The sequence below is a fragment of the Notechis scutatus genome, chromosome 1 (assembly GCF_049901735.1).
Source record: "Notechis scutatus isolate UNSWTSFEM ecotype Mainland chromosome 1, rNotScu1.2, whole genome shotgun sequence".
NCBI lineage: Eukaryota > Metazoa > Chordata > Lepidosauria > Squamata > Elapidae > Notechis > Notechis scutatus.
The window spans coordinates 278,897,716-278,925,615 of NC_142009.1; the positions used below are offsets into that span (position 1 = coordinate 278,897,716).

The 27,900-nt window shown below is 37.5% G+C and overlaps 2 protein-coding genes across 2 annotated transcripts in view; both read left to right on the plus strand.

Annotated features, from left to right (window-relative positions):
• The first annotated feature begins 1,726 nt into the window (after positions 1 to 1,726).
• Positions 1,727 to 27,571, plus strand: GPR176 (G protein-coupled receptor 176). Its single transcript, XM_026664282.2, has 3 exons — positions 1,727 to 2,689; positions 21,349 to 21,601; positions 23,117 to 27,571. The coding sequence occupies exons 1-3, from the start codon at positions 2,470 to 2,472 to the stop codon at positions 24,219 to 24,221; spliced, it is 1,578 nt and encodes a 525-aa protein (XP_026520067.2). The 5' UTR covers positions 1,727 to 2,469; the 3' UTR covers positions 24,222 to 27,571.
• FSIP1 (fibrous sheath interacting protein 1) overlaps positions 2,618 to 27,900 on the plus strand; it is an 88,323-nt gene continuing 63,040 nt past the window's right edge. The window contains exon 1 of the mRNA XM_087951728.1: positions 2,618 to 2,689. The gene's annotated coding sequence lies outside the window, so the exon portion shown is untranslated. The remainder of the gene's footprint in view (positions 2,690 to 27,900) is intronic.

Sequence of the window (27,900 nt, forward strand, 5' to 3'; positions counted from 1 at the left end):
ACGCAACACCCTAGATCAGGGGTTACCAACCTTTTGGACTTCAGGGACCACCAAACTCATACTTTTAAATCCCAAGGACCACTAATATGAATTTTTTAAAAAAGATAATATATTTGGAGCTTCAAGCCATGTGGTCCTGTCCACCATTAAACTATTTTTCCAATCAGCCTCCATGTTTCCAGTGTCTTTTTCCCCACTTGGAACTGAACCCAGAAGGACATACAAAGAACGGTTACAGGAACTGGGCTTGGCTAGTCTAGTGAAGACAAGGACCAGGGGAGACATGATAGTGGTGTTGAAAGGTGTCAAAATGCCTTTCCTTCGAGAATTTGATTTTCCCATGGGAGAGCTCTGGCGCAAGGATAGGGACAACTGCTTGAAAGCTGGATCTTTTTATTTTTCAGGAAGGCGAGGGACAGCGAGAAGTCTGCGTTCCTGGGCTAGCTGGCTTCTTATGGTAAGTCCCTGGTTTTTATACCCTTTTCTCCCTTTGTGAGTTGATTTCGTGTGAATGTTTGTATTTGTGCTTAATGTTTCAAATCTGTTGGAGTTTGTCTTTATTCCCGCCGGAGGGCAAACTCTGCGCGCGGGGTGCGGAAGGCAAACTCTGCGGGGTGGTTAGATTGCATATCGGTTTTTCTTAATCTCTTTTAGCTTTACAATGGTTTTTTTTAATATTTGTTTTATGGCAATCTCCTGTCTGTCTCTTTTGTAATTTATATATTTTTGTGTCTTTTGTCTGTTTGTTTTGCTTATTTGGTATGTCCTGTGTTTGTAAGGGTTTTCTTTTCTTATTTGTCTAGTTTTCTTAATTACTTGGGCTTTTGTCTATAGGGATTCTTTAATATCTTTTATTTGATTCCTTTTCCTATGTAAGTTTGTTTTATGGCTGGCTTGATGTTCCCTTTGGGCTTTTCCTGCTTGAGTGACACCACTGTCTTCGTGAAGTTCCCTTTCCACAGTGGTCTTCCAATATTTGAGGGGCTGCCACAGAGAGGAAGGGGCCAAGTTATTTTCTAAAGCACCTGTAGACCAGACAAGGAATAATGGATGGAAACTGAACAAGGAGAGATTTAACCTGGAAATAAGGAGAAACTTTCTGACAGTGAGAACAATCAACCAATGGAACAGAAGTTGCCCTCGGAAGTTGTGGGAGCGCCATCACTTGAGACTTTCGAGAAGAGATTGGACCACCATTTGTCAGAAATGGTGTAGGGTCTCCTGCTTGGGCGGGGGGGGGGGGAGTGGACTTGGACTATATGACCTACAAGGTCCTTTCCAATTCTTGTTATCTGTTATCTGTTATATTTCTTCCAATAGTTTTAAAAGAAAACTGCAAATGCTTGGATACTCATTGAGAGTTAATGGCACCTTCATTTAATAAATAAATAACTTCATATACAAAATGCTTTTAAAAGAAGTATTTTATATGTGTATTACAAATGGGAGGTTAAAAATAATAACGTATTGCAAGGCTTGCTAAATTGCCAAGTTCTTTGTCAATTAAAACTTCAGTAGGTTAAACTTTTATCTCCTCTAATATACATAAATACAGCCACTTTCTGCCGCGCAATAGTTTTCCACCTCCCCGAAGTGGTTTTATTCAGTCCTTAAATTGACAGTCCAAAAGGCAAAATGGCTGCCTCCCCCCCCCCCATTTTTTTTTTAAAAATCAGAGCCACCCCGCTGAGGGTCACGTGTCATGTGATTCGTGCTTGCTTTCTAGGAAAACAGAAAACGGCCTGCAGTCAACGCGGAAGGTGGTTTCCCCAAAACCTTTGAACAGTTGCTGATGCCAATCTGTAAAGTGAGAGGCAGAAGCGTCAAGCTCTTGAAATGCCCGAGAACAATCAAGCTTGATTTAAAGCCTCGCTGATCGGAAACCACCAGAGGCTCGCAGAAAACTTGCAACGGCATCCGCGTTAGGAAGAAAAAAAGGATAGGCTGAAATGCCTTTCCAAGACGTGTGAGCTTCTGCCTTGAGCCTCGCAGTGCCAGAAAGAACCCCTCCAAAAAACGTCGCGCGCCCCACTTGGAGGCACGCCGGTTGCACGTACTAGAGGGAAATGAGCAGATGGCATGGATCGTAGCTAGGCTTTGTTTGCGCTTTTGGCGGTGCAAACGCGCTGAAGGGGGACGGGCGCGCAGTGGTATTGAAGCGAAGGAGGCGGGCGGGTGGGGTGGGGGGCTGAAGCCAGATATATGGGACAACGGCGTGCCAGATGCAGTCAGCTTTCCCCCCGCCCCTTCTCCCATTTTGCCATGCTGTGTGCCCCTCTTTGGAATGAGATGCAGACCTGAAACGTCAGACGGCTTCTCCAGGGTCCAGACATTTAAGTGGAAACACAATGGAAAAACGGCTGCGCTTAGAAAAGCAGGTGCTAACTGCGTGCTTTGTGCGGCGAAGAGCGCTGGCTTCGTGCGGAGGTGACTGTGTTAAGTAAGAGGGAGGCAGAAGGACACCCCGCCATGGGCTACAATGCAAGCTGGGCTTCAGCCAACGCGAGCGAGCGCGGTCCCTTTCAGGCTGTCAAAAGCTCCCTGAACGCATCCAGTGCTCAGATCGTGGGAATCAACCGAAGCGCCCACGCGGTCGGGACGTCAGAATACGAGGCGTATAGGGAAGACCAAACCTATCGACATTTTACTACCGTTATGCAGGTTGTCATCTTAATAGGTTCTTTGCTGGGTAAGTAAACACAATTGCAGGGTGGGGTTTTTTATTTATTTATTTTCCTCCTCTGAAGTGGTCTTGTTTACAGGACTTAACTGTTCCAAGGGCTATGGTTTACAGGAGGTAACACGCTTAGAAGGAAGATCATTTAGCAGATTTACGATTACCACCCCTAGATGACAACATGCTGTGCTTTGACCATCAGAGGTTGCTATCTTCTGCACAGCCGGCCTATTTCCAATAAAGGCAAAGGAAATTACCCAGCTAAATTCCATGCAGGATTGTAACCTTAAAAAAAAAAAAAAGTCCAGATACTTTGAACTTTCTGGATAGTGAGGGAGAGATAAGGGCTTGCCCATATTCATTTAGAAAGCTTTATTATTATTTTATTTTTTAAAAAAGTCTAGTTTCCTATAGGAGTTCCCTATGAATGCACTAGTTCTGCTTTTTGTTTACATTCTATGCATCTGCAACACTAGAAAAGTTTTCTAGTGGCAGGCCAGTTGCATAATGATAGTCCTCTGCAGCATCTCATTATAAAGGCTGTGGGTTCCACTTGTTCTAGACAAGGAAATCACTATCTCAAAATAGTTCTTTCCTTGCTTGAAGCCAACTCTATTGATCATGCATTCAGGATTACTACCTTTCTGCAGAAATGATCTATTTGTGTCAATTACATATAAGTCCCTGGAAAATCTATATGAGGTTTTAAGCTATAATTCCCGTAGCAATCTTCTTGTATGCAGAGTTGTAGGATGTAAATCTGAAGAATTGTATGGTGTTCATGTCTGGATGTTACTTAACTTTTCTGTTTGTTTATTAGAAAGTAAACATAATGAAAACATTCCTGTCATTTATCTTACTATGAATTGCGGGACTAATTAAAAGAGAAATATTTGAGGATTTTACTGAATTTCTAACAGAAAACACAAGCAAAAAGAAGGGCTGTGGGTTCCACTTTTGTCAATTGGATACAGTAAAGTTTGATATCTTAATATATGACTTTTAAAATATGTTTATTTTATACTAAAATTACTACACCAAGTTGTGTGAGATTACTTATTGATTAGTTGATTGTTCTCTTAGATAACAATAGTTTGGTCATTAGTATAGACAGTTCTTTTGTCAAAGGCCTTCCTGAGAAATTTCTTTTAATAGTGTTTAATTTTTTAAACTAAATGGCTAGATGCATTTAGACAGTTCCCCACCTGTATACTTTTCGGATATACCTGGAATTTATAGCTAAACCCCTGTTTTCTAGGCATCTCTGTAGCTCAGGCAACTGTAATTCTCTGCAGTTGTAATTCTCTCTTCATATCCAGTGCTTCCTTATTAGATCCAAATACAGTTGCTTCTAGTGTTTTGGAAGTACATTTGTGAGTCCTAGAATTCCTAGTTGTATTACTATATTAGTTTATTTTTATTTGTGTGTGATTTTTTAATCTATTAGATATGTTTATCATGTTGTCACCTTCTGGGTCCTGTATAGTGCTATCTCTCTTTCCAAGAAAGGTTCCTGCTTTGTGATGCTTCCAGATTTATTTTGTTTGTTGTACCCTATTACCTCCTGTGGGCTGGTATTCTTTGTATCTGCTCTGAACTGAGCCTAAGTTAATTTTACATGAAGTTCACTGGCATTTTATAAAAGATAACTGTTCATCGTTATTCCTTGATATATAAGATATAGAAGTATAATAAAATAACTCAGTTTGCCACCATGATAGAAATAAATTTGCAAAATGTAATATGGACTAACTTTGCCGATGAACATATAACACTACTAAATTTCTATGGATCATCCAGGTCATGGTTCTGCCAAAGGTGCTTTTGCAAAAGGCAATTAGACTTTGTTTTTCCTTGAAGATATTTTATTTTTTAACTGAAGAACTGAAAAAGCTTCTTGGATGAGAAGTGAAATGTCTTCAAGAAAAAAAAACCTTTTGAAAAAATACCTTTGAGACTAATGAATATTTTTTTTCAACTCTGTAATACTGTGAATGCCAAAATTTAAAAAAAAAGAAAAAGAAAAGAGGGAATTTTTGAATGAACAGGGATATATGAGTTCATAGAAAATTCCTGGATTTAATTGTTTAACAATAACTGGATGATTGTGTAGCATTTTGTACCCATAGGATGTTATGCATAAAAATATCTTTGTAATGCCATGTATTCTAAAGGTGCTTTTCTAAAAGGCAACTGGACTTTCTTGGTTTTTTCTTCTTCTTTCTTTGAAAACATTTCACTTCTCCTTCAAGAAGCTTCTTCAGTTCTGTTGCCTTCTGGAAAAGTACCTTGGGACAACCATGACCTGGATGATTGAGAATTTCCATAGACATCCATGTACTCTTGAGTACTGTCTGAAGTAAGGCAATTTTTTGTGCTATTAATTGGGTTTCCTCTCTTTAAGTATAGGTAGTGTTTGCTAATTATATGATAGATGATAATTTGGTCATCTTAAGTCTGTGTGCTACTTTTCCTCTCAGGAGGGCATTCAGATTTAAGACCTCTCTACAATATTGACACCAAAGGAACTTTAAACAATGGCTGAAAATGAATCATGCGCACTACAGTTTCTTCCAGGTAAACAAATTTTCATTGATACATGTAACACAAACAGAATGAAAGAACTAAAACAGTTTCCTTCAGAACGAGCAACAAATTAATAATTTATAAATACTTGAGCTGGAGCAAATTAATAATTAAGTACAAAATACAAAACGAAAAATCAAATGCAAATCAAATGAAATCCATAATAGAAAATAAAGATTAAAATGCAAATCAAATCATTGCAGAATAGAAACAGATAGTGACTTTTATAGCACAAACACTAATTGTATATACAGAGGACCCATCCTTCTAAGACTGTAAGCCATTTTGAGGCTGTATATGTAAAATCCATTCTGCAGTTCCACATGAACGGCTGTGAAACTTGTTCATTGAACTTTTGTATCATTTTGCCCAGTTGGTGTCTCCCCTACTATGCACTAAGAGACATGACTTGAATTGATTTTAAGTTATATAAAGAATTATTGACTTATTTACATTGCAGCAATCCATTCTTAAGATGAATAGGGCATTAATAGTCAAATCGCCAGCTATCCATTAAGGGGCACCGCTGACATACTAGATAGATCTGTGCAAAGGCCCTCTTGACCACAGCTTCCATCTCTTATTCAAATAGGAGCAGTGAGTCCAAACGCCGCCCCCAGACTGCACACCAATCTTTTAATGGGGAAATTGAGTAATCTGAGATGACTTCAATCTTGCATATCATTAAATAGCATCTATATACAGAGCCGATGTTATTATCAACTTATGAATGAACTGTACACTGTATTGACATAGATTACCTGTGGATGTTGGTTATAATGAAATATGGCTCCCATTTATTGAAGTGTGAGTGTGTGTGTGTGTGTGTGTGTGTGTATGTGTAGGTAAGAGAGAGAGAGAGAATGTATCTGTGCAAATATGTCCTACATGTTGTTTCTTATTTTAATTTGTTTATTTTTCTTTCTTCATCATTTGTACTATACATTGCTTATTTTGTTTGGTTTTATATTGAATTAATAAAGCAAAATAAACTGAAAAGGATAAATAGGGTGCAATGAATGCAGAAAGGGATTAATTTATAAAAACAATTAATTAAATAGAGTTAGGATAAATGTCTTTATTCTGAACATGAACACTTTTTTCCTCTGACCATACACAAAGGAGAAATGGCTATATTTGTAAGCCAAGAATAGTCTAAATTAAGAAAGGATTTGATAGTCTGTGGGTGCAGCATTATTATGTGAATTAAGTTACCGTCGAAGCATATTGTATGAATTATACATGGGCTTATATTTGTTTGGGCATAGCATATGATGTGAAGCTAGGTGCTAATCTTGCTCAAGAAAAAGAGAACACAAATTCTGATCAGATTAGGTATCTATATCCTATAGAGAAACTTAAAGAACAGTTAAGAGGGAAAAATTCAGAGCATTCTTTTATCAAATCAGAGTTTGAACCAGGATTAAACAACCTTTAAGAGAGTGGGGTAGACCTTCCATTGCCCTACTCATTCTTTACTGATAATAAGATTGGTATAAGTTAAAAAATGTTTTATGCTGAGTATTGAAAATATGTTTTTCCTGGGGGGAATGGGATGCATTATATAGGTTTTAGTGTGTGTCTAAAGAACCATGTGCTGAATGTTTGCAGCCCTTCTGGGCTCTGAGAGCAGTTTTATTTGCAAGCTAGCTGTTTTAAGCATTTTTAATGCTTAGCATATCTATTTTGCATCATTTTTGATAAGAATTGACTCACCCAAAATTGGTCATTTCCCACAATTTGCAGATTGAAAAAATTATCCCAAGGGCCATGAAGACTAAAGAAAGTAAGCTGTGTGTAAGCAGCTGAGTTTTTGACAAAAGCGATGTGCTCAGAGTCAAACAGAAAGAAGAAAACAACGATTTAAAATTTGAATTAATAAAAAGAATTCTGCAGAATTTTAGATTGCTTGATTACCTTGAGATCCATTTAACCAAAAATAGACTGCAGGGAGAAAATGGAAAGTGACATCACAGGGAATAATAATAGTGTTCAAATGAACATAAAGAGACAACAACGATTCTGGATGCAATTAGTTTTTCCATCTTGTATTATGCAGTTACTGGCAGGGTAGTAACTGGCAGCCACTGACAGATGCTGGTACTTTTTTTTTTTTTTTTTTTTTGCCAATAACGCCTTTTCATTGAATCAGACAATGGTTTGATGAAAGTACGTGAACAATCATGGTCATGTCTATGAAACATCTACTTTCATTCTCAAGGTATCCTAGTTGTTGCTGAAAGCCACCAGATCCTTTTGTGCACTTCCTTGAATAAAAAAGAATCTTCAAGCTGTGATATCTGAGTACTGCCAAGGAAAAATAGGAGATATCAATGGTCAGGGATTCAGCATGGTTGGGTTCTTCCATAACAGGTCTCTAGGAGATAAATCAGCTGTAGAACATAACCTGTGAAATCCCCCTTTTTTAACTTAAAATTTCTACATCTACAATAAAACTGCCTATTTTAAGTTCAGCCATATCATTTTTATGGTAATGGTTAGAAAGTTGCTTTTTTTTTCATGCATTAGTATATAAAAAGAAACTCCCCCCAAAAGCTACCCTTTCCAAAAAGAGAACCAAACAGAAACATATTGTAATATATAGACTTTAATCACACTAAATAATATTGATCATTCTTGATAAAAAGACATTTCATATGCAGAAAGCAAATATATTTCAGCCATTCATTTGAAATGAAAGCATATATGGTAATACTTTTTAAAAGTATACCCATATACTTTACCCATCTATAAGCCCATCTGCAGATAGATAACAAGACCCTTGAATTTTTAACCAAAATAACAGATTGGATCCTGCTTCAATAGCATTATTCTGTCAAATGTAAAAGAGCGAAGTAAAAAAAAACAATTATGATAGCATGAAAAATGCAAGGTTGTTTTGTATTATTTGTTTTCTTCTTAGTACTTGACAAGAAATTGTTCAACCATAACACAGAAACATAAAACACATTTCTAAAAGGAAGCATTGGGGATTGCTTGTCTTGTCCAAGGTATTGTTTCCACAGCGGAAAATGAAATTCAGTGGAAAACTACTGTAACCAGCAAGTGTTACAAAAAACCAAAACCAAACCCTGTATCCAATTTTGCAGATAAAATATAGCCAGCATGAATAGTACTTACAAACAGTATAGTTTTAATCCTTCATGAATTTGATGAAGAGAACTGCTACTGACACCTCATATGAAAGTGAATTCTATACTTTGCATTGTAAAAAGAAACAGTTCCTTTTATGTGATCTAAATTGCCCTCTATTTTGTATCAGTCTGTAGGCTGAAGCCAACAAAATGTCTTCAGTACTAAATCACAACTCTTGAAGCATTTGTGAAACCACTGCAGTATTTGTGGACTTCAACTTAAAGAGCCCTTCTCTGACAAAAAAATAAAATCAATGTCTTTGTACTGGTTTACAAATGGTATTCTAATACAAAGTGCAATGTAAAGTTGGTCAGCTTTCCAGTTTGATCCCAGCAGACAAAAGGGCTAAAGCAAGTATGCATCTTTTGACAACATCTGATAAATTCACACATACAAGAACTTGCTATTACTTTGTCACAGATTCTAATCTAGTAAGTTTTAGGGCCTTGGTTCAACATTGTAGCGACCACAATTTTTATTATAACCCACTGGAAACTAACTAATAACTAGTATAGAGGTAGCTAACTTATTCATTGATCAAGTTGGATGCTTTAAATATCCAGGAATAGTTTTCAATAATCCAGAAAGAAAAATGATGAAATAAATTGTAATTCTTTCTTAGCTCAAAAGATTGTGGCACTGAATACAAGATTTTGCCAGAAAGGAGGGAATTAGGTTCTAGTTGCTGCTAAATAAATTCATTGCAAAAACAATAGCTGAGTTCTTTCACTGAGTGTAACGACTCTTTTCCAACTTTGGTGCCTATGACAAACTGCTATTTTTTAAGAGCCCTCTTTATGATATCCAAATACATGTCTGGCTCCCAAGAAGAGAAGCCAAAATTTGGCAAGTAATATTCATGGTCTGGCTGAGAATCAACATGGTGATCGTGGGATTGCTTCCACTAATAGCAGTGGGCAGTTATAGGTCGATGCCAGTTTTTTTTTTTAACCTCAGCAACTTTAAGATGTGTGGACTTCAACTTTCAGAATTTTCAAGCCAGCCTGAGAACCAAAGAAAAGGTTTTCTTTTCCCTTTTGCCTTATGAATTGGGATTAATTCTTGCTCCCCCAGTGCAAGTTTCCTGAACTAGGTTATCTCTCTCATGATATCCAAGATATGAAATATAATATGTGTAGGTATACAATATCTTAACTTTTCCTTACAGGATAAACTTGGTTTGTGACAATTGGCGGCTTAAATCAAGAAAACTACAGCAAAAGAATAATCTTCCTTTGATTGCTGAAGCTATTTCACCTCCTCATGTATTTAAGTGTATTTGTTTTAAAGAGAAGTATTAATCAGACTTCTCCGGCATCATGTTTGGGTTATCTGACTGAGGTTTCATACAAGTGCAAGGCACTTAAGCAGGTGCCTTCCTTCTTAAATGGAATATTGCCTTCAGATCAATCCCTCTAGTGGGCATTTGCTACTCAGTTCTACTGCCATTTCTTATTCACCTTTAATTTGCTGAGCATCAGGCATTACAGTTTGTTCCAGGTTTGGAACTCAGATTAATTGCTTCTTCAGATTTCCAAAGGCATTGTGGGTAGCTATCCAAACTTGCAAGAAGTGTGAAAGAAACTATAAAACAACATCTGTGGCTTCGTAAGGAACAGCATGCTGATTCTCAGTTTTCTTTTAACCTTAAGGACTTTTTGTTCTCTTCTCTTAGGGCCTCCTGAGTGCAGTAAGTTATGTTTTGTGTGTTCTACATGTATACTGTAATATCAAGACCTTGTAGAGGTTGCATATGGCAGGCAACTACCATGGGTACTTCTTTTTAATAGTTGATGGGGAATTTTAAATTACGTTATATTTGAGATTTCTGAAAATAGAGCATCAAGCAGAGTATCATAATAGGAAATTATAGACTATGTATAAAAGATTGCCCATTATGATATCTTTCATTCTGCTTTATAGAAATCAGGCTTTGCTAGAAGCTGATTGTAGATTCCCCATTTATTTTCAGAATAACTATGTCATTTAGACATCTGGCTAGAGAGGATGAACTAGATGTATTTTTTTCCCTTCCTCCCTCTTTGTAAGGACCCTAGCGTATTTCAACAATGTACGTCACCAAGGATCAAGAGAGTTACATTTGATCACGTTATTCAGTAGTGGGAGAAAAACTGTCTTCTTCAAATCATGCCAACCCCTTTACCTGTTTCATCTTACTCCTTCCATTGGTCCACTGAGATTCAAAAGATGGTCTACCCACATTTTTCAGGACACTTAGTTAGCTAAAGTGTTCAAACATATCATACGTACACAGCACAAAGCCCCAAATCGCTAATCTGAACAATTGCAACAGATACCAGGAACCACAGTCTCTGCACAACAGTCTGTAGATTCTCGTGTGGCATGACAGTAAAATCTAAAACAGCTGATTCTGGTAAATCCAGGCTTGGAGGTCTAAATAAAGTGAATTCATAGTTTGTGTTCTAAAAAGCCTCGCCTGTGTAGACTTTTTGATACAGTAATGAAAATTAATCATCTCACCATTCAATGAGACACTGGGAGATCAGTTTCTGATAGAACAGAAACAAATATATTTAAGAACACACCAAACATAAGGGATAGAATACTTTAGGGAAAGTGTTAAAAAAAAGCTAAAACTCAGAATGAATTGATACTAGAAGCAACATATAAGGGCTTAGAAAATAGAATCAAAATATCAGATTTTCAGTGGAGAAATCAAAGTATTTAATGGGTAACAAAGAAAAGATAGAGCTAATCTATTCCTGTTTCAAATTACTTTTTTTCAATGAAAGGAAATGTGTTTTAGATTATGAGGAATAGAATGAAGAAATAGCTTTAAAACTTGAAATTGACAAAAGCATAATTAGGGAATACTTTGAATTATTTTGAAACTCAAGATCCAGATCAGTAGCATTCTAGGGGTTTGAAGCAACTGGAAATTGGCTTGGCTAAAACCTTACATGTTAATTTTGAGAATGAATTAAGTGCCAGATGACTAGAGAACAGCAAATGTTAACCTTATTTTTTTAAAAAAATGAAAAATGTAGGGAACTAACAAACGAGTATGTCTGACCACTATAGTATATTATAAATGGAGTGATTTTTAAGCACTTTAAAAACTATTTGGTGATTACCAGAAATTTATATGAAATTATCAAGAAAAAATATTATTAAGATATACTAAAGTTTATTATTATTATTATTATTATTATTATTATTATTATTATTATTATTATTATTATTATTATTATTATTATTATTATTATCTAGTTACACAGTAGATTATGCAATGCTTTAAAAGCATTATATCCTGATTTCAGGAAACAATTTGACAAGGTATGTCATAACATTCAGATTCAGTGTAGACTGAACGTGATATAATTACATGGATAAATAGATGCTCAAAATGTATGCTTAATGTCTCCCTATCAGGTTGGACTGCAATAATGTATAATATGAGACAAGGTTCCATTTTTATTTTATTAGTTAGAATGAAGAAGTAGAAGGGATGCTTATCATTTTAATGGGGGGATGCTCAGTGAAGTGGGAGAAAGTACTCTCCCGTTGCTCCTCCCAGTCCTTTTTCCATGCCTGTAAACTTCCTAAACTAGACTGAAACCTCTGTTTAAAAATACAATAGCTCCAGTGCCTAAGACCTATCAGTAGACAATGACAGCAGGCATTCTTCTTGCTATTGTGATTATTCATAGATGGATGGATATATTCACAAGAGGGGGTGATATTCTTATGATCATTTGGAAAATTCCTTCTCCAAATTGCACGATTTGGAGAAGAACCCTTCAGAATGATCATAAGAAAGATGTCCATTTGCAGAAAGGCCTGAGGCAGCCTGGATAGGAAGGCAATAGATTGGTTATGCCTGTCAGTAGCTGCAGAAAAAAACCAACACAAAGATAAGTGCAGCAATTTGCTTCAGCTGGTGGACCCTATACATCAGGGGTCCCCAACCACTGGGCCCCGGACCGGGACCGGTCCGTGGATCATTTTGTACCGGGCCGCCTATTTTGCTTGGGCGCCACCATCTTGTTTCGACGGCGCTTGAGAAAGTGCTTCCGGGTGAGCTTATCGATCGTCGGTTGGAAAGCGGCGTTTGTGTGCTGAAGGAATCCTCGTGCCTTAGTTTCGTTGAAGGGGGGGGCGGCTTCGAATAAAGAGCCGTCCTGATGGTGGTGGAGTCTCGCGTTACTCAGGAGGAGATTAAGAAAGAGCCTGAAAAGCCCATCGACCGCGAGAAGGTACAAAGGAGGAGTTGAAGGTGGTGGGGAGAAGCGGGGGACGGCTGGCTGGCCAGGCACTTGGCTCGCCTTGCCTTGGTCGTGCGTGCTGATGCCGGTACCGGTCCATGGATCATTATGTACATTTTGTACCGGTCCGTGGTACAAAAAAGGTTGGGGGCCACTGCTATACATGGCTGAAATTTCCCAGGCTTGTCAGATGGGAAGCAGTCAAGGCCTCTAAAGCTGTAGCAGATTCCCATGTGCTGGGAACCCAGTAGCCTGCAAAAGGCCTTCCAATGCCTCCCCCGCCCCCACGAGCTACCCCCATGATCCTTATCTCAGACTTTGTCTGCTTAACAATCTACAAGATTGCCTAACCTAGGGAGTGCCAAAATTGCAGTCATTGAGCAAAGTGGTTACATGAGCCTGGGTGGTTAGAGTGCAGAACTGCAAGCTACTCCTACTGCAATTTGGCAGATCGAATCCCACCAGGCTCAAGGTTGACTCAGCCTTCCCTCCTTCCGAGGTGGGTAAAATGAGGACCCAAATTGTTGGGGGCAATATTCTGACTCTAAACTGCTTAGAGAGGGCTGTAAAGCACTATAAAGCGGTATATAAGTCTAAGTGCTATTGCTAAGTACTATTACTGTGATGTCTTTGACTGCTTTGCTCAATGACCAAGATTCCAGACCCAATTGTGGTCATAAACTGAGACCTACCTATATTCCATTTATACATTATTATACTGGTATGAGCAACATCTGGAACGGTTACAAGTTTCTTTTGCTTTCTTTAAGGAAAAGTGTTCTAATTGCTAAGAAACATATATTTCAATGGAGATACAGTGTCTTGTTTATCGGATTTCCTCACCAGTGTGAAGTGATGCTTGTTTTACTTTTAATCTGTTCTACTTTTGTAAGCTTTCCTGGGGGTGATAGAGCAGGGCAGTTTATAAACCTTTAAATGCAGATGCTCAACAGAAATATCAGATGGTAATGTTGATAAAACCATCACCCAGATCAGTAGATGGGAAGGTGAACTAAAAGGATATAGTATTCTAAATACACTGGCAGGGAAACAGTTGTTCATATCTACATTATTGCCCTAATAAATCCATCAAATTAATCTTGAGCTCATAAATTTAATCTGAATTAAACATGCATTCAAGCAGACTTTAATGTAATCTTTCTGGTGAGTCATCAGTATGTGCATATTTAACTTTGAAACTCCCGAGTAGCTCCTTCGATGGTTTTATTAAAATATTATTTAAAATGTTAAAAAAAGTACTAGAGACAAAATAGCCATTTCAAGGGATAGATTTGTCTAAGAGATCCTAAACAGAATTTTCTTGGTGCCAAGCTTAATGTCAATTTTTTTGCATTTACATTTTACAGTAGGAAAAAATTGGCTAAGAACTTGCAGAGTCGGCAGGATATTTACTTCAAAATCATAGTTGCTGACTCTGCAAGGTCTCACCCAATTTCCTTGTAAAATATTAATACAAAAATTTTGTCAGCAAACCTAGCGCAGAGATAACTGATAATATTACTCCACTATGTTTCCAGCACACTGTTAGTACGTCACCAGAGAAATTGTCTAGAATGTATTGAGGCATTTCAAATTTATATTGGAAATGTGAGCAAAAAGAAGGGACAATTTATCATGTTTGGTGGACGCATTTAAAAACCTGGAAAATTCAAATATAAACTGATTCAGAGGATTTTGAAGATTAATATACATTTGAGATTAGGGATTTTTCTTTGAGGATTCATGGCTTAAATGGAAATTCCTTATGAACCTTCTGCATAAAAATGAAAAATAATGAATGTGGTTTATGGTTTTGATGATAGGTATAAGAAAGTTATGATGTAATTTTAGAGAAAGGTAAATTTATGATTGTACACTGCTCAAAAAAATAAAGGGAACACAAAAATAAGACATCCTAGATCTGAATGAATGAAATATTCTTATTAAATGCTTTGTTCATTACATAGTTGAATGTGCCGACAACAAAATCACAAAAAAATTATCAATGGAAATCAAATTTAGCAACCCATGGAGGTCTGGATTTGGAGTTACACTCAAAATTAAAGTGGAAAAAAACACTACAAGCTGATCCAACTTTGATGTAATGTCCTTAAAACAAGTCAAAATGAGGCTCAGTAGTGTGTGTGGCCTCCACGTGTCTGTATGACCTCCCTACAATGCCTGGGCATACTCCTGATGAGGTGGTGGATGGTTTCCTGAGGGATCTCCTCCCACACCTGGACTAAAGCATCCCCCAACTCCTAGACAGTCTGTGGTGCAACGTGGCGTTGGTGGATGGAGCTAGACATGATGTCCCAGATGTGCTCAATTCAGGTCTGGGGAATGGGCGAGCCAGTCCATAGCATCAATGCCTTTATCTTGCAGGAACTGCTGACACATTCCAGCCATATGAGGTCTAGCATTGTCTTGCATTAGGAGGAACCCAGGGCCAACTGCACCAGCATATGGTCTCACAAGGGGTCTGAGGATCTCATCTCGGTACCAAATGGCAATCAGGCTAGCTCTGACGAGCACATGGAGGGCTGTGTGGCCCCCTAAAGAAATGCCACCCCACACCATTACTGACCCACTGCCAAACCAGTCATGCTGGAGGATGTTGCAGGCAGCAGAACTTTCTCCACGGTGTCTCCAGACCCTGTCATGTCTGTCACATGTACTCAGTGTGAACCTGCTTTCATCTGTGAAGAGCACAAGGCGCCAGTGGTGAATTTGCCAATTTTGGTGTTCTCTGGCAAATGCCAAACGTCCTGCACGGTGTTGGGCTGTAAGCACAACCCCCACCTGTGGACGTCGGGCCCTCATACCACCCTCATGGAGTCTGTTTCTGACCGTTTGAGCAGCCACATGCACATTTGTGGCCCGCTGGAGGTCATTTGCAGGGCTCTGGCAGTGCTTCTCCTGTCCCTCCTTGCACAAAGGCGGAGGTAGTGGTCCTGATGCTGGGTTGTTGCCCTCTTACGGCCTCCTCCATGTCTCCTGATGTACTGGCCTGTCTCCTGGTAGCGCCTCCATGCTCTGGACACTACGCTGACAGACACAGAAAACCTTCTTGCCACAACTCGCATTGATGTGCCATCCTGGATGAGCTGTACTACCTGAGCCCCTTGTGTGGGTTGTAGACTCCGTCTCATGCTACCACTAGAGTGAAAGACTGCCAGCATTCAAAAGTGACCAAACCATCAGCCAGAAAGCATAGGAACTGAGAAGTGGTCTGTGGTCACCACCCGCAAAACCACTCCTTTATTGGGCATGTCTTGCTAACTGCCTATGCTTTCCATCTGTTGTCTATTCCATTTGCACAACAGCATGTGAAATTGATTGTCAATCAGTGTTGCTACCTAAGTGGACAGTTTGATTTCACAGAAGTGTGATTGACTTGGAGTTATATTGTATTGTTTAAGTGTTCCCTTAATTTTTTTGAGCAGTGTACTTACTGCTGTGAAGAAGATTGGAAGCTAATTCTTTCTATCTTTTTCTTTTCTACTTTAGTGCCCCCCCTTTCTCTTTAATTACTTTCTTTTTCTTATTTTATATTTGTTTGTACTATATTTTATCTTCTTCTTAAACAAAAACCCTTTAATAAAAATATATATAAGTAGATAATTATAACCATGGTCTGTCATAAATTGGTTTTATAGAAAGTCACAAATCTTCTGATGATATTAGATTACTCATTGACATTCTGGAAACAGGAAAAAATGGTACCTGCAATGATGGTCCTGTGGGTTGAGGAATATGTGCCTATATTTCAGTCAAAAAAATGTAATCCAGTTTTATTTAAAAATATTTTGAGTCCTTGGATTAATATAAGATGGTCTACTCTATTTGTTAAGGCTAATAAAATTGAATTACCTTTTCGGCTATCAGAATGTCTCATGGAACAAGCATGTTCTTTATCTCCTCTTGTTTTTTATGTGGCATTGGAATAATTGAACTGATTTATTAGACAAATGGAAGATGTTTTCAACATAACAAGTTGGAGTTGAACATGAACTATCATTATATGTTGATGACTTATTTTTTTAATTTCATTTGTAACAATGAAGTTCAAACATTTGTATAGGGCCTGATTAAATGGTTCTTAAATTGTTTGATACAATTTCTCCACTCTTGAATAAGCTTATTATGTCCCCCCCTCACACACACATATACAAACTTTGTTATTGTACATAATGAAGTAAATTTTCCTCTCTTTGACTCCATCTGTATACTATTGGATTACCTAGAACCTTAGATTGAAAATTCTAGATGGATTGACTTCTGTAGGTTTACATAATTTCTACCAATTTACACCAGTCTCTTGCCCAGTATTTTTCAAATTTGGCAACTTTAAGATAACTTTAACTTTAGTCCCAGAATTACCCAGCTAACATTACTAAGTTTGAAAAATATTACTCAAGACCAAATGTGCACAGTCTGGATCTCTTAACTTCCATTTAGTGATCCAAAACAGATAGTACTCCCCTATGCTCTACAAAAACCCATGCACCATGGATTATGTAAACAACAAGCTGTGACTTTCCCAAATATCACTAATAAGACTGACCTCCTTGCCAATTCACATGAAGTTGTGAGAAAAGAATCAGAAACAGATATGGATATATATTTCTTTTAAATTAAGCACATTCATTTCCTGAAATTCTTGCAGCCAAACCCTGTTCATCTCATTAAAACTTGCTAGAGACAACTATAGTAACATATGCTTTGAAAAACATCACTTTGGCATCAGGGAATAGGCAAGGAAATTGACAAAACTTATTTGACAGAATATATGGAGAATATTACTGTACATTTGGAGAGTATTACTGTAACTCATTTAATTTTAATTAAATTTGTTTTCTCCAGTCCCCATTCATAATAATAAACATATTAGAAATAAGTTTTCATACATTTCTGAGAAATAATATTTATGTTTAGGATTTGGAAACACTCTTGACACAAAGGCAACAGGATAATAGACAACAGATAATCAGAGTTGGAACGGACTTTGTAGGTCCAACCCCGCGCCCAAGCGGGAGACCCTACACCATTTCTGACAAATGGCAGTCCAATCTCTTCTTGAAAGTCTCAAGTGATGGCGCTCCCACAACTTCTGAGGGCAAGCTGTTCCATTGGTTGATTGTTCACAATGTCAGAAAGTTTCTCCTTATTTCCAGGTTAAATCTCTCCTTGTTCAGTTTCCATCCATTATTCCTTGTCTGGCCTACAGGCGCTTTAGAAAATAGCTTGACCCCTTCCTCTCTGTGGCAGCCCCTCAAATATTGGAAGACCGCTATCATGTCTCCCCTGGTCCTTCTCTTTACTAGACTAGCCAAGCCCAGTTCCTGCAACCGTTCGTTGTATGTTTTAGCCTCCAGTCCCCTAATCATCCTGGTTGCTCTTCTCTGTACTTTTTCTAGTCTCAACATCTTTTTTATAATGCGGTGAACAAAACTGGATGCAGTACTCTAGGTGTGGTCTTACTAAGGCTTGATAGAGTGGTATTAGTACCTCCCTTGATCTGGATTGTATCCCTCTGTTAATACAATTTAGGATTGCATTAGCTTTTGGGGCTGCTGCTGCACACTGCTGGCTCATATTTATCTGGTTGTCCACTAAGACTCTAAGATCCCTCTCACAGTTACTGCTATTGGCTTGGTTTCACCCAGTCTATAGGAAATGAATATTTAGTCAGATCTGATTATTTCTATGCTGGGGAAAGAGACTGAGAACTTTTTTGCCTGCTGCAGTAAAAATACTGTTTAGTATTCTTCCACCAAGGACTACTCTACTAGTCTCAGGGAAGAAGTAAACATGCCCACATTCTTTACTTTCAAGTAATCTTCATGTAAAATTAAATATAACTTAATCATTTGAAGCTAGCTGTCAAGGTCAATAAACAACATAGTGTGTATTTGTGAATAAGTCAGAGTTCTTGTTCTTCTGTTCAATAAGGAGAAAAAAAGTCCTGAAGAAGTCAAGTTGCTACAGAAATGGTACTAGGTTCCCATTTGCCATGTTAGACATAAAGCAAAATGATTGAGTCACAGTTAGCAATCGACAAGCCAAAGAAAATGATTTTAGCTTCATGAGATTATTGTTGCTATGGTAACTGTAGAGTAGCCTCCATTGTTCGTTCCTCTTTGAAGCTGTTTCTAATAGGTAAGTACCATAAACTTAATGGGCAGAGTGAGCTGGGGAGAAAATAATATATTGGCAGAGCTTGTTTTAATCCTTCAGAAGATCTCTCCAGAGTTAAGCATTTTAAGGCTGATTGGTTGTCAGACTCCCATGGAGCCATGCAGGGGTAACTTTGTAGGTTGTCTTTTGAGTCCCAAGCTTGGTTGAATCTTGCTGGATGATGTAATGAAGGGGCTTTGGGCAAATTCTATTATGGCTTATGCCCTGAAGGATATTGAGTGAAGGCATTTGCTTATGAATAGACCTAGCTATTGAGGAGGGTGGGGGCTATTAAGAGTGACTCTGCTTCCTGCCCCCCAAAAAACATGTTTATCCATTTCTCATCCCGGGAAATATAATATTCTGCCTTTTTAATATTTCCTAGAACATTTCATTCTTCTAGGAGAGGGGTTGGGTACTAAGTACCTACAGCCCCAAATAAAAAGGGTGAAAGATACACCTTTTGTAAAATACCTATGTGACAACTCAGAGTTCTCAGAACTCAGTACTAAAGAGAAACTACACTTCATATAAACCTTTACTTAAGCCTTTTCCACCTTATTGGGCGTGTTTCATTCTCTTGTACCTTCCCCAAATTAGAACTGTTGTATCTAGATTTGTTTTCCCTAGCTGTACTAACACTGCTTTGCCCTACTGCCAGGCAATTTCAAATATTTATACTTACAATGAAGAATAGAACAAGGAGGCAAAAAAAAAACAAAAAACAGTCCATAATATATATCCACTGTGAAATTCTTTAAAAAAAGTATCTCCAGTATCACACAATATTTCAAAATAGACCTTTACTGACAGCTCAGTCAAGATCACAGTTCATTTAATATAATGTAGTACACAAATGATCCAGAGAAAATATCTGCTACATGCACAATTTATTATATGTATGCCATGAGAAAAAATGAATGTATACATACATACATACATACATACATACATACATACATTAAATGTGTATATGTATAATACACACACACACACACACACACACACATAGAGGTGCCAATCTCACACATGAAATATCTGGGTGACTTACAGCATTAAAAATCCACAACATACAACTCCATTCCCCATCTCCCCAGTTTGAAATAAATTGAATAAATTATAGCATGTATTGAAAAGAAAAACTGATGAATGATTTTGGCAACTTTCCTTTGTGTTTCTCTTCCAGACAACAAGGGAACATTAGCCAACAAAAAGACAGATAATAAAATATAAAGAATAGCAAAGAAAAATAGATAAAAAATTTAACTGATTTGGAAATGTGGTCTGGCTTTGCTTTCTTTATTTGTTCAGGGCATAGATTACTGTATTAAAGTATTTTCTTCCTGTCAGTGAGACAGCAGAAAAACAGGCTAGAATAAACTAAACTTGCTGGTTCTTACTCTGCCTATTGAGAGTAACAATGGGGATACTGTTATGGTTTTACTATGGAACAGCTAAGGGAAAGCAATCAGTGAATTTCCATCTTCGTTTCTCTTCCAATCAAGCGTTGCCTGCCAGCAGGAAAAGCAGCCACAAATGGGTTTCCATAAAGTGCGGTGGGGTCAGAGATGTCTGCATGAAACAGTTGGTTTATCCACCTGAAAAAAAAAGTTTGACAAGCAGGTCCTGGGCACAGGGGGGCCTAGGAGAAAGTGCCACATCTGTGTCAAAAAAAGAGCTTGGCTGTAAGTGCAAAGGATGGGTGCAAAATGAATTGGGAGGGAGCAATGACTCACAAGGGAACTCCATCCTTATTGGACAAATAATCTGATGAATAATCCATCACTCTGGGTTCCATCAATTAAACCATGCCATTTTTCTGGATCATGGAAATGCACCTTCTCCGTAGTAGCACATACCCTCTGGAAAGAGGTTCCCACAGATTCAAACAGCCCCCAAACCCTTCTTGGGTAATTGGAGGCATTTGAAGTTATGGCTCTTCATATAGGCTGTAGTGAACACAATTGAAGCCTGTTTTTTAATCTTTTTGTTTCTCCCTGGGTCTGTTGTCTCTGCCATCTGTGTTCTTTTCTCTTTTTCTCTGTTCTTTGTGTTATTTACTTGTTTTGATTTTTTTAAAAAACAGTTTGTAAGATGTTGAAAGTCACTGAGAGTCAGGTCGCATATATGTTAATTAAATAGGACTATGTGGAATGAGTTACACAGTTAATAATGAACCAATCTGTTATATTAACTGCCATTTTATTCAGAAATTGGAACATTTATGGAATACTTTTTATTGAAATTATAACTTATATTGCAATCCTTACTCGGAAGCATCATTACTCCTAGGGTGAGTAATGAACAGCATTTTATTCTGGGTAAATATCTACAGAATTAAATGTGATCCTAGTTTGAGAAAGATTAGCAATGTATATAGTTATGTTAAAATTAATCTGTTAATGCTGTTTGCTGAATAAAATGAAAGAATTACTCGTAACTGTATCATTACATATGTCTTTCTTAATTTTCATAGTTTGAATTTTGTTTCTCTTCACCCAGGGAACATTGTGGTCTTGTGGTCAACATGCAGGACATCAGTTTTTAAGTCAGTAACAAACCGATTTATTAAGAACCTGGCTTGTTCTGGGATCTGTGCCAGCCTTGTCTGTGTGCCTTTTGACATTGTTCTCAGTACCAGTCCGCACTGCTGTGGGTGGGTCTACACCATGATCTTCTGCAAAGTCATCAAATTCTTGCATAAAGTCTTCTGCTCGGTGACCATCCTTAGCTTTCCTGTCATTGCTCTGGATCGGTAAGACACTATGATTACTCACAGGTTATCTTTCAGCTTTCTCCCTTCATAGTTCGACCTGGACAAATCTGTTAACTACTGTTCCTCTGATTTATTTTTCTGTTTTTGTTTGTTTGTCTTATTTCCATATCAACTTGATATTTCTTTTAAAAAAATTAAAAATAAAAAGATTCCATATACAATCAAATGTAAACAACTTGTGAAAAGAGTTGTGTTAAGAGAGACAAACTGATCTGTATAATATGGGTATTGGCTGTTCTTTTTAAATAACCCTGCTAATTTAACCTGACTGGCTGTTTTAACTTCTTTGTGCATCTGTTAGAAGTAAGGAAGACAATTCCACTTTTTAAAGTACTTATTAAGAGGTATTATGGATTCTAACTCTCAACTTTACTGCCTTGGAATCTGTAAAGTTTTTTATTGATTTTTCACTAGCTAGTTACTGCTCTTATCTATTTGTTAGTTCCCATTACTAGCAAAGCTGATGCTGGATAATCATTTATAATCATAGCTAGTGAAACTAAGGTTAAATCATAAAGCATTATTTATAAAACACAATGATCTTATGCTAAGATCAAAGTAGGAAACTATATTATGTCTTAATGTGGCATGTGAACTGAGCTATTGTGTACCGTAGTGGAATTTTCATGTCACATGCAACATTTAAGTATTTTAGCAAACCCTCTTTTTGTAATGTGGCAGTCTTCTTTCTGATGCATCAGTGAATTATACAGCTTGGCTGGAACTGCTACATGCTAAGAAACATGGTTGATTCAATTCTATTCACAAACCAGTTTGAAACAAAAGAGGTTATGAGATAATACAGAAAAACAGAAGTTTCAGGCTAAATTCTAACCCCCATCTTTGACACAAATTGATCAATATAAGTTGCATTTGTCATTATTTCATATAGGGTTAAATTAGTGGCTAAAAAGTGTGTAAACAGGTACTCCTTGACTTACAGCCCTTCATTTACAACAGCATTGAGAAAAAATGACAAATGGCCGTTTTTCACACTTACAACTACTGCAGCTTCCCAATGGTCATGTGATCAAAATTGGGATTCTTGGCAATTGGTTTGTATTTATGATGGTTGCAGTGTCCTGGGATCATGTGATCACTTTTTGCAACCTTCTGACAAGCAAAACCAATGAGGAAGCCAGATTCACGTAACAACTGTGTTACTAACATAACTACTACAACGAATGACTTAATAACTCTGACAAGATAAAGTGTAAAATGGGACAAAATTCACTTAACAAATGTCTCACTTAGCAATATAAAATTTATGACAATAGTGGTTGTAAGTTGAGGACTATCTGTACTAGATGTAACATTGAAACATCTTAAATCCTGGTATCTTTGATGATAGTTCAAGTTTAATCTACATAATAGACCAAGGAATAGCATTCTGCATATTTAATTATTTGGAGATGGAGTCTAATCTGGTAGAATAAGAAGGAATGGCATTTCTGTATCCCTTACAGATATTTCTGCTCTCTCTTCTTTGGCTAGGTACTATTCAGTCTTATACCCACTGCAAAGAAAGATATCAGATGCCAAATCACGAGATCTGTTGATCTATATTTGGGCTCATGCAGTGGTGGCCAGCATTCCAGTCTTTGCTCTAACCCATGTGTCAGACATATATGCTATATCCACTTGTACTGGGCCCTGGAGTTACTCTATTGGCCATTTAGCATATGTTATCACTTACAACCTTACCACTGTGATTTTACCAGTGACTGTGGTATTTCTCTTTATGATCCTCATCCGCAAGGCACTGAGCACCAGCCAGAAGAAAAAAGTCATTATAGCTGCCTTAAGAACTCCTCAAAATACAATCTCTATTCCTTATGCCTCCCAGAGAGAGTCTGAACTTCATGCCATGCTTCTGTCTATGGTTATTATTTTCATTTTCTGCAGTATTCCCTATATGACTATGGTGGTTTATCATGCTGTCCTGGATTCTTCAGATACCTCTGTATACTTGCTTCTCACTGCTATCTGGTTGCCTAAAATATCACTGCTGGCCAACCCTCTCCTCTTCCTGACTGTTAACAAATCTGTTCGGAAATGTTTAGTAGGGACGATACTGCAATTACACCGAAGGTATAGTCGAAGGAACATAGTCAGTTCTGGGAGTGCTGGGGAGGCCAATCTGGACTCTCATGGTCGTTCTGGCAGCCAACTCCTAGAAATGTTTCACATTGGGCAGCAGCAAATTTTCAAGCCCACAGAGGATGAAAATGAAGCTAAGTCTGTGGACCCCAATGACTGCCAACAGGAAGAGATACCCACAACCAGCTTAGATGTAGAACAAGCCCAAATTCAGAGGTCTGTGTGTCCCGCAGTTGCAGATTCTGCTGTACAAATAGCACCAGCTTTCTCTACAGAAGCCGAATTGGCCAAAGAAAAGTATTCTACGCAACTGGGCTTTGGACCTTTTGAGTTGCCCCCACAGTGGCTATCAGAAAACCGGAATGGTAAGAAACGACTGCTGCCTCCTTTAGGAAATACACCAGAGGAGCTGATCCAGACAAAGCAACCCAGGGGTAAATCAGAACGAAAAATGAGCAGAAACAATAAAGTCAGCATCTTCCCCAAAATGGATTCCTAGTCAAAGAAGGAGTTCCATATGATGAGAGAAGACTGCCTTTTTGCATATATGTGATCCTATGGATCTGTGCTAAAATGAAATTAAAGGCTTATTTTTGTGCCAGTTTATGTAAAAGCTAAAACTTAAGTGTTCCTTATACACGGGTTTTGTTATGAACACGTATTTCCTTATTTCACAATATCCCTTTCCCCCATTACATACAAGACAAATGGACTGTTTTCCAAAGAGGTAAGTTTGGTTTATTCTTGCTCTACAGATGGCTCCCTCTACTGCGATCTATAAGACTTTTTAAGCACAGCAAATCTGTTTAATTAGGGCTAAAAAATATGGACTGCAAAGATTAGGATGAACACTAGGGCAGTGGGCCCCAACTAAGAATCGGTTCCATGGAGAGAGGTTTTTCCATGGATCAGAGGGGGCGTGGTTTCACATGCTGCCTGCATCCCGCAGATGGGGCTTCGCTTTTGCGCAGCCTGGTTTCTGGCATACTGCGGCCCAGTGCCAGTCCACTGACTGACACTGGGGACCCCTGCACTAGAGGACAGCAAGACAGCCCAGAAAGTCTAGTACCTTTGCTGACATTTAGTGGTCATTTGGAGGTTTGCTGTACTTCATGCATGCACATGTGCATGCATACACACCTTACAGAGATGTAGCACTTCAGATTTTGAATTCCAGGGAAAGGAATTCAACAAATATCTAGGAAATTCCAGTCCTTGGGATTCTCACATAAAAAGCACCCAGAATCTTTTTGGAGCATTATTTGACTTGGCAATTTGGGATGTCTTTTAACAATTTAAAAGACCTTGAGCATTTCAGTTATATTTTATAATTTACTAAGCATTTTGCCTGTTTATTTTGGACTGTTATTTTTAAGTATGTTCGGCAGGTTCCTGCTTTTGCAGTAAGCATGTGTCAAATTCATGCATACAATTTTAGGTTTCCTTTAAGGACTGATTTTTAATAGTCTGAGTCCTGCAAGCTTTTGATCAATGAAGCTGCAGCAACCTGACTGAGATAAAATAACAGATACATTTGATGATGCTACTGCATAACATGGACACAGCACATGTTGAATACAGATAGTCCTTGATTTATGATCATTCATTTAGCAACAGTTCAAAATAACAGTGGTGCTGAAAAAATTGACTTAGGATTGGTCCTCACATTTATGATTGTTGCAGCATCGCCTGATCATTAATTGAGTGCTTGGCAACCAGCAGGTATTTATGATGGTTGCAGCATCCCAGGATCACATTATCACCATCTGCAACCTTCCCAGCTGACTTCCGAGAAGCAAAATCAATGGGGAAGCCAGCAGGCGGTTGCAAGTCACAGGCATGTCATGTCTCGCTTACGGAGTGTGGCAAAAAATGGTTGTAAAATTAAGTGATTGCACCACTTAACAAACAAATTTTCTGGTTCCAATTGTGGTCATAAGTCAAGGACTAGCTATATAGATATATGATTACAGTATTATATTTAATAAATACCATGCCCTCAAAAAACAGACTCACTCTCTCTCACTCTCACTCTTGTATCCAGTCTTTCCTCTGCTTCTCTTGATAATGTGTTCATCTTTGATGAAAAGGCACTAAGATGGTTGTTGCTATTTTGTCTGATATACAATAGACTGAAGTAGAAGCCACTATGTTAAAAATAGTCTTAATTTTACACACTTGCACATTCTAGGTGTATAATATATAGAACACACCTCTTCATTATGATTCTAAAAATCTTATAAAACACAGCATTCTTTTTTGCTTTCCTGCCTTGTTTTTTAATTACATTTTGATTAAATGGTACTATCTAATCATTTTGCCTATGATTCTTCATCCTTTTATTTGTTGGGAGTGGCTTCAGAATAACAGAGTTGAAAGGAACCTTGGAAAGTTTTCTAATCCAACCCCCTTACTCAAGCAGGAAACCCTATACCATTTGAGACAAATGATTGTCCTTTTTTTTATAGAAACTTCCAGTGTTGGAGCACCCACAATTAGTCCTTCCACTAATTCATTGTTCTAACTGTCAGGAAATTCACTTCAGTTTGTTTTGGTTTGTTGCAAGAAAAGAAAGGATTTTAACATGCATTTTGGCTTTGATTTGTTGACTTTTGTGGGATTCCATCTTAGTACTGATGTAATGATGTAGCTGAAGAGATGCAAAATACATCTGACCTAGTTTCTTTTAAATCAAATTGATATGCAGTTTATTCAAACTGAATATGGAAATACAGGTAAAAAGATGAATGATAAAATAATAATAGTTTTACAATATTTAAGACAATGTCAATCATTTAAAAAGCTTAGAAGAAGGGTGTATTAATCTAAACATAATTGAAAAAAGATCTCCTCGAGAACTTATCACAGCTAACTCATTCTATTTGGAACCAAGTTGTCTAAATATTGTGATAAAGACAGAGAAGTTTTGAACATTACAGGAAAGTTAGGGAAACTGAATCTCAGATACTAGAACTCCAATTCCTCCAATTCTTCCTCAATTATTGCTGAAATATCAAAGGGGTCTAGCCAATTGCTAGGAATTTTATGAGTTATTTCAATAGCTGGAGGAGCACCACTTTCCCCCCTTTTGGTATACACATATAAAAGCGTAGTATGCTGTGAATAGTTCACATCATAGTAATCTCTGAGGGAGATAGGAGGGGTTGGAAATAGGAAACATTAACAAGCAAACCAACAAATATTTGAAAATCATTCCTGAGTATCTAATGCAGTGGTTAACTCTACGGTATTACACATTTATAGAAATCAGAATCTATTGCAATAGCAATGATCTTACATGTATCCAGATACTTCACTCTTGTCTGTTTTCCCCTCTTCTGTATCTTGACGGTGGTTTATTATTTATTCCACTGTAAACCAATTTGGAAGATCCTTTGTCTCTTCCGCTTACTAGTTTGCAAGCAATCTCTTTCCTTTCCTCCATTCCTTTGTTGTAAAAATGATTACTGCAATTCATTCCCAAAGTCCTAAACTGATTTAATAAACTTAGACATTCTTGCTTTCGAATACTATAGATAGCTTGTGCTTCTGAGCCACTGAATATAATAGGATTCTGGATTTTAACTATTAGTAAAATATTGTTACTTTTAACATACCATTTTCTGAAATAACTGCTATGTTTGTAGCAATCATATTTAAATAGCACCATGTTTAATTCTAGGGAACAAAACAGCATAAGCAGAGCTTACAAAACAAAGGTGTTCTTCCTTAATTATTGCTGAAATATCAAAGGGGTCTGCAGAAATCTAAGAGTTATTTCTATATGTTGCCAACAGTAAACTTTGCAATAAACTTTATAAATAATAAAATAAATAAACTACCACTGGACCAAGTTTTTCTGTGTCTTTGTGTCTCAACCTTTCATGATAAAAATGGTTTTTGGTTGGCTTTGCTCTTAATTAAATCCTGAATTTATAGGATTAGTTGTTGCTAAATGGCATGGCAACTATCTGGATACAGAGCTAGTTCAAAACTACTCTGCTCTTCAGTGGTTCTTTCTCATCAACAAACCAGAGAATGGTATCAAGTGTGGTGCTGTAGAGTTTGATCCTAAATATCATTCAAGATTTGTATTAATGACACTTGTGACCAGATAAAAGATTGCTTCAAGAGTATATAAAAAGACTTTAGAAAAACAAATTAAAATTTCACAGGAG

Excerpts from the sequence above, each read along its gene's own strand:
- GPR176 (XM_026664282.2), top strand. The coding sequence starts at position 2,470 with ATGGGCTACAATGCAAGCTGGGCTTCAGCCAACGCGAGCGAGCGCGGT. Across the intron at positions 2,690-21,348 it reads CTTAATAGGTTCTTTGCTGG|GGAACATTGTGGTCTTGTGG; the intron begins GTAAGTAAACAC and ends CTCTTCACCCAG. Across the intron at positions 21,602-23,116 it reads CCTGTCATTGCTCTGGATCG|GTACTATTCAGTCTTATACC; the intron begins GTAAGACACTAT and ends TTCTTTGGCTAG.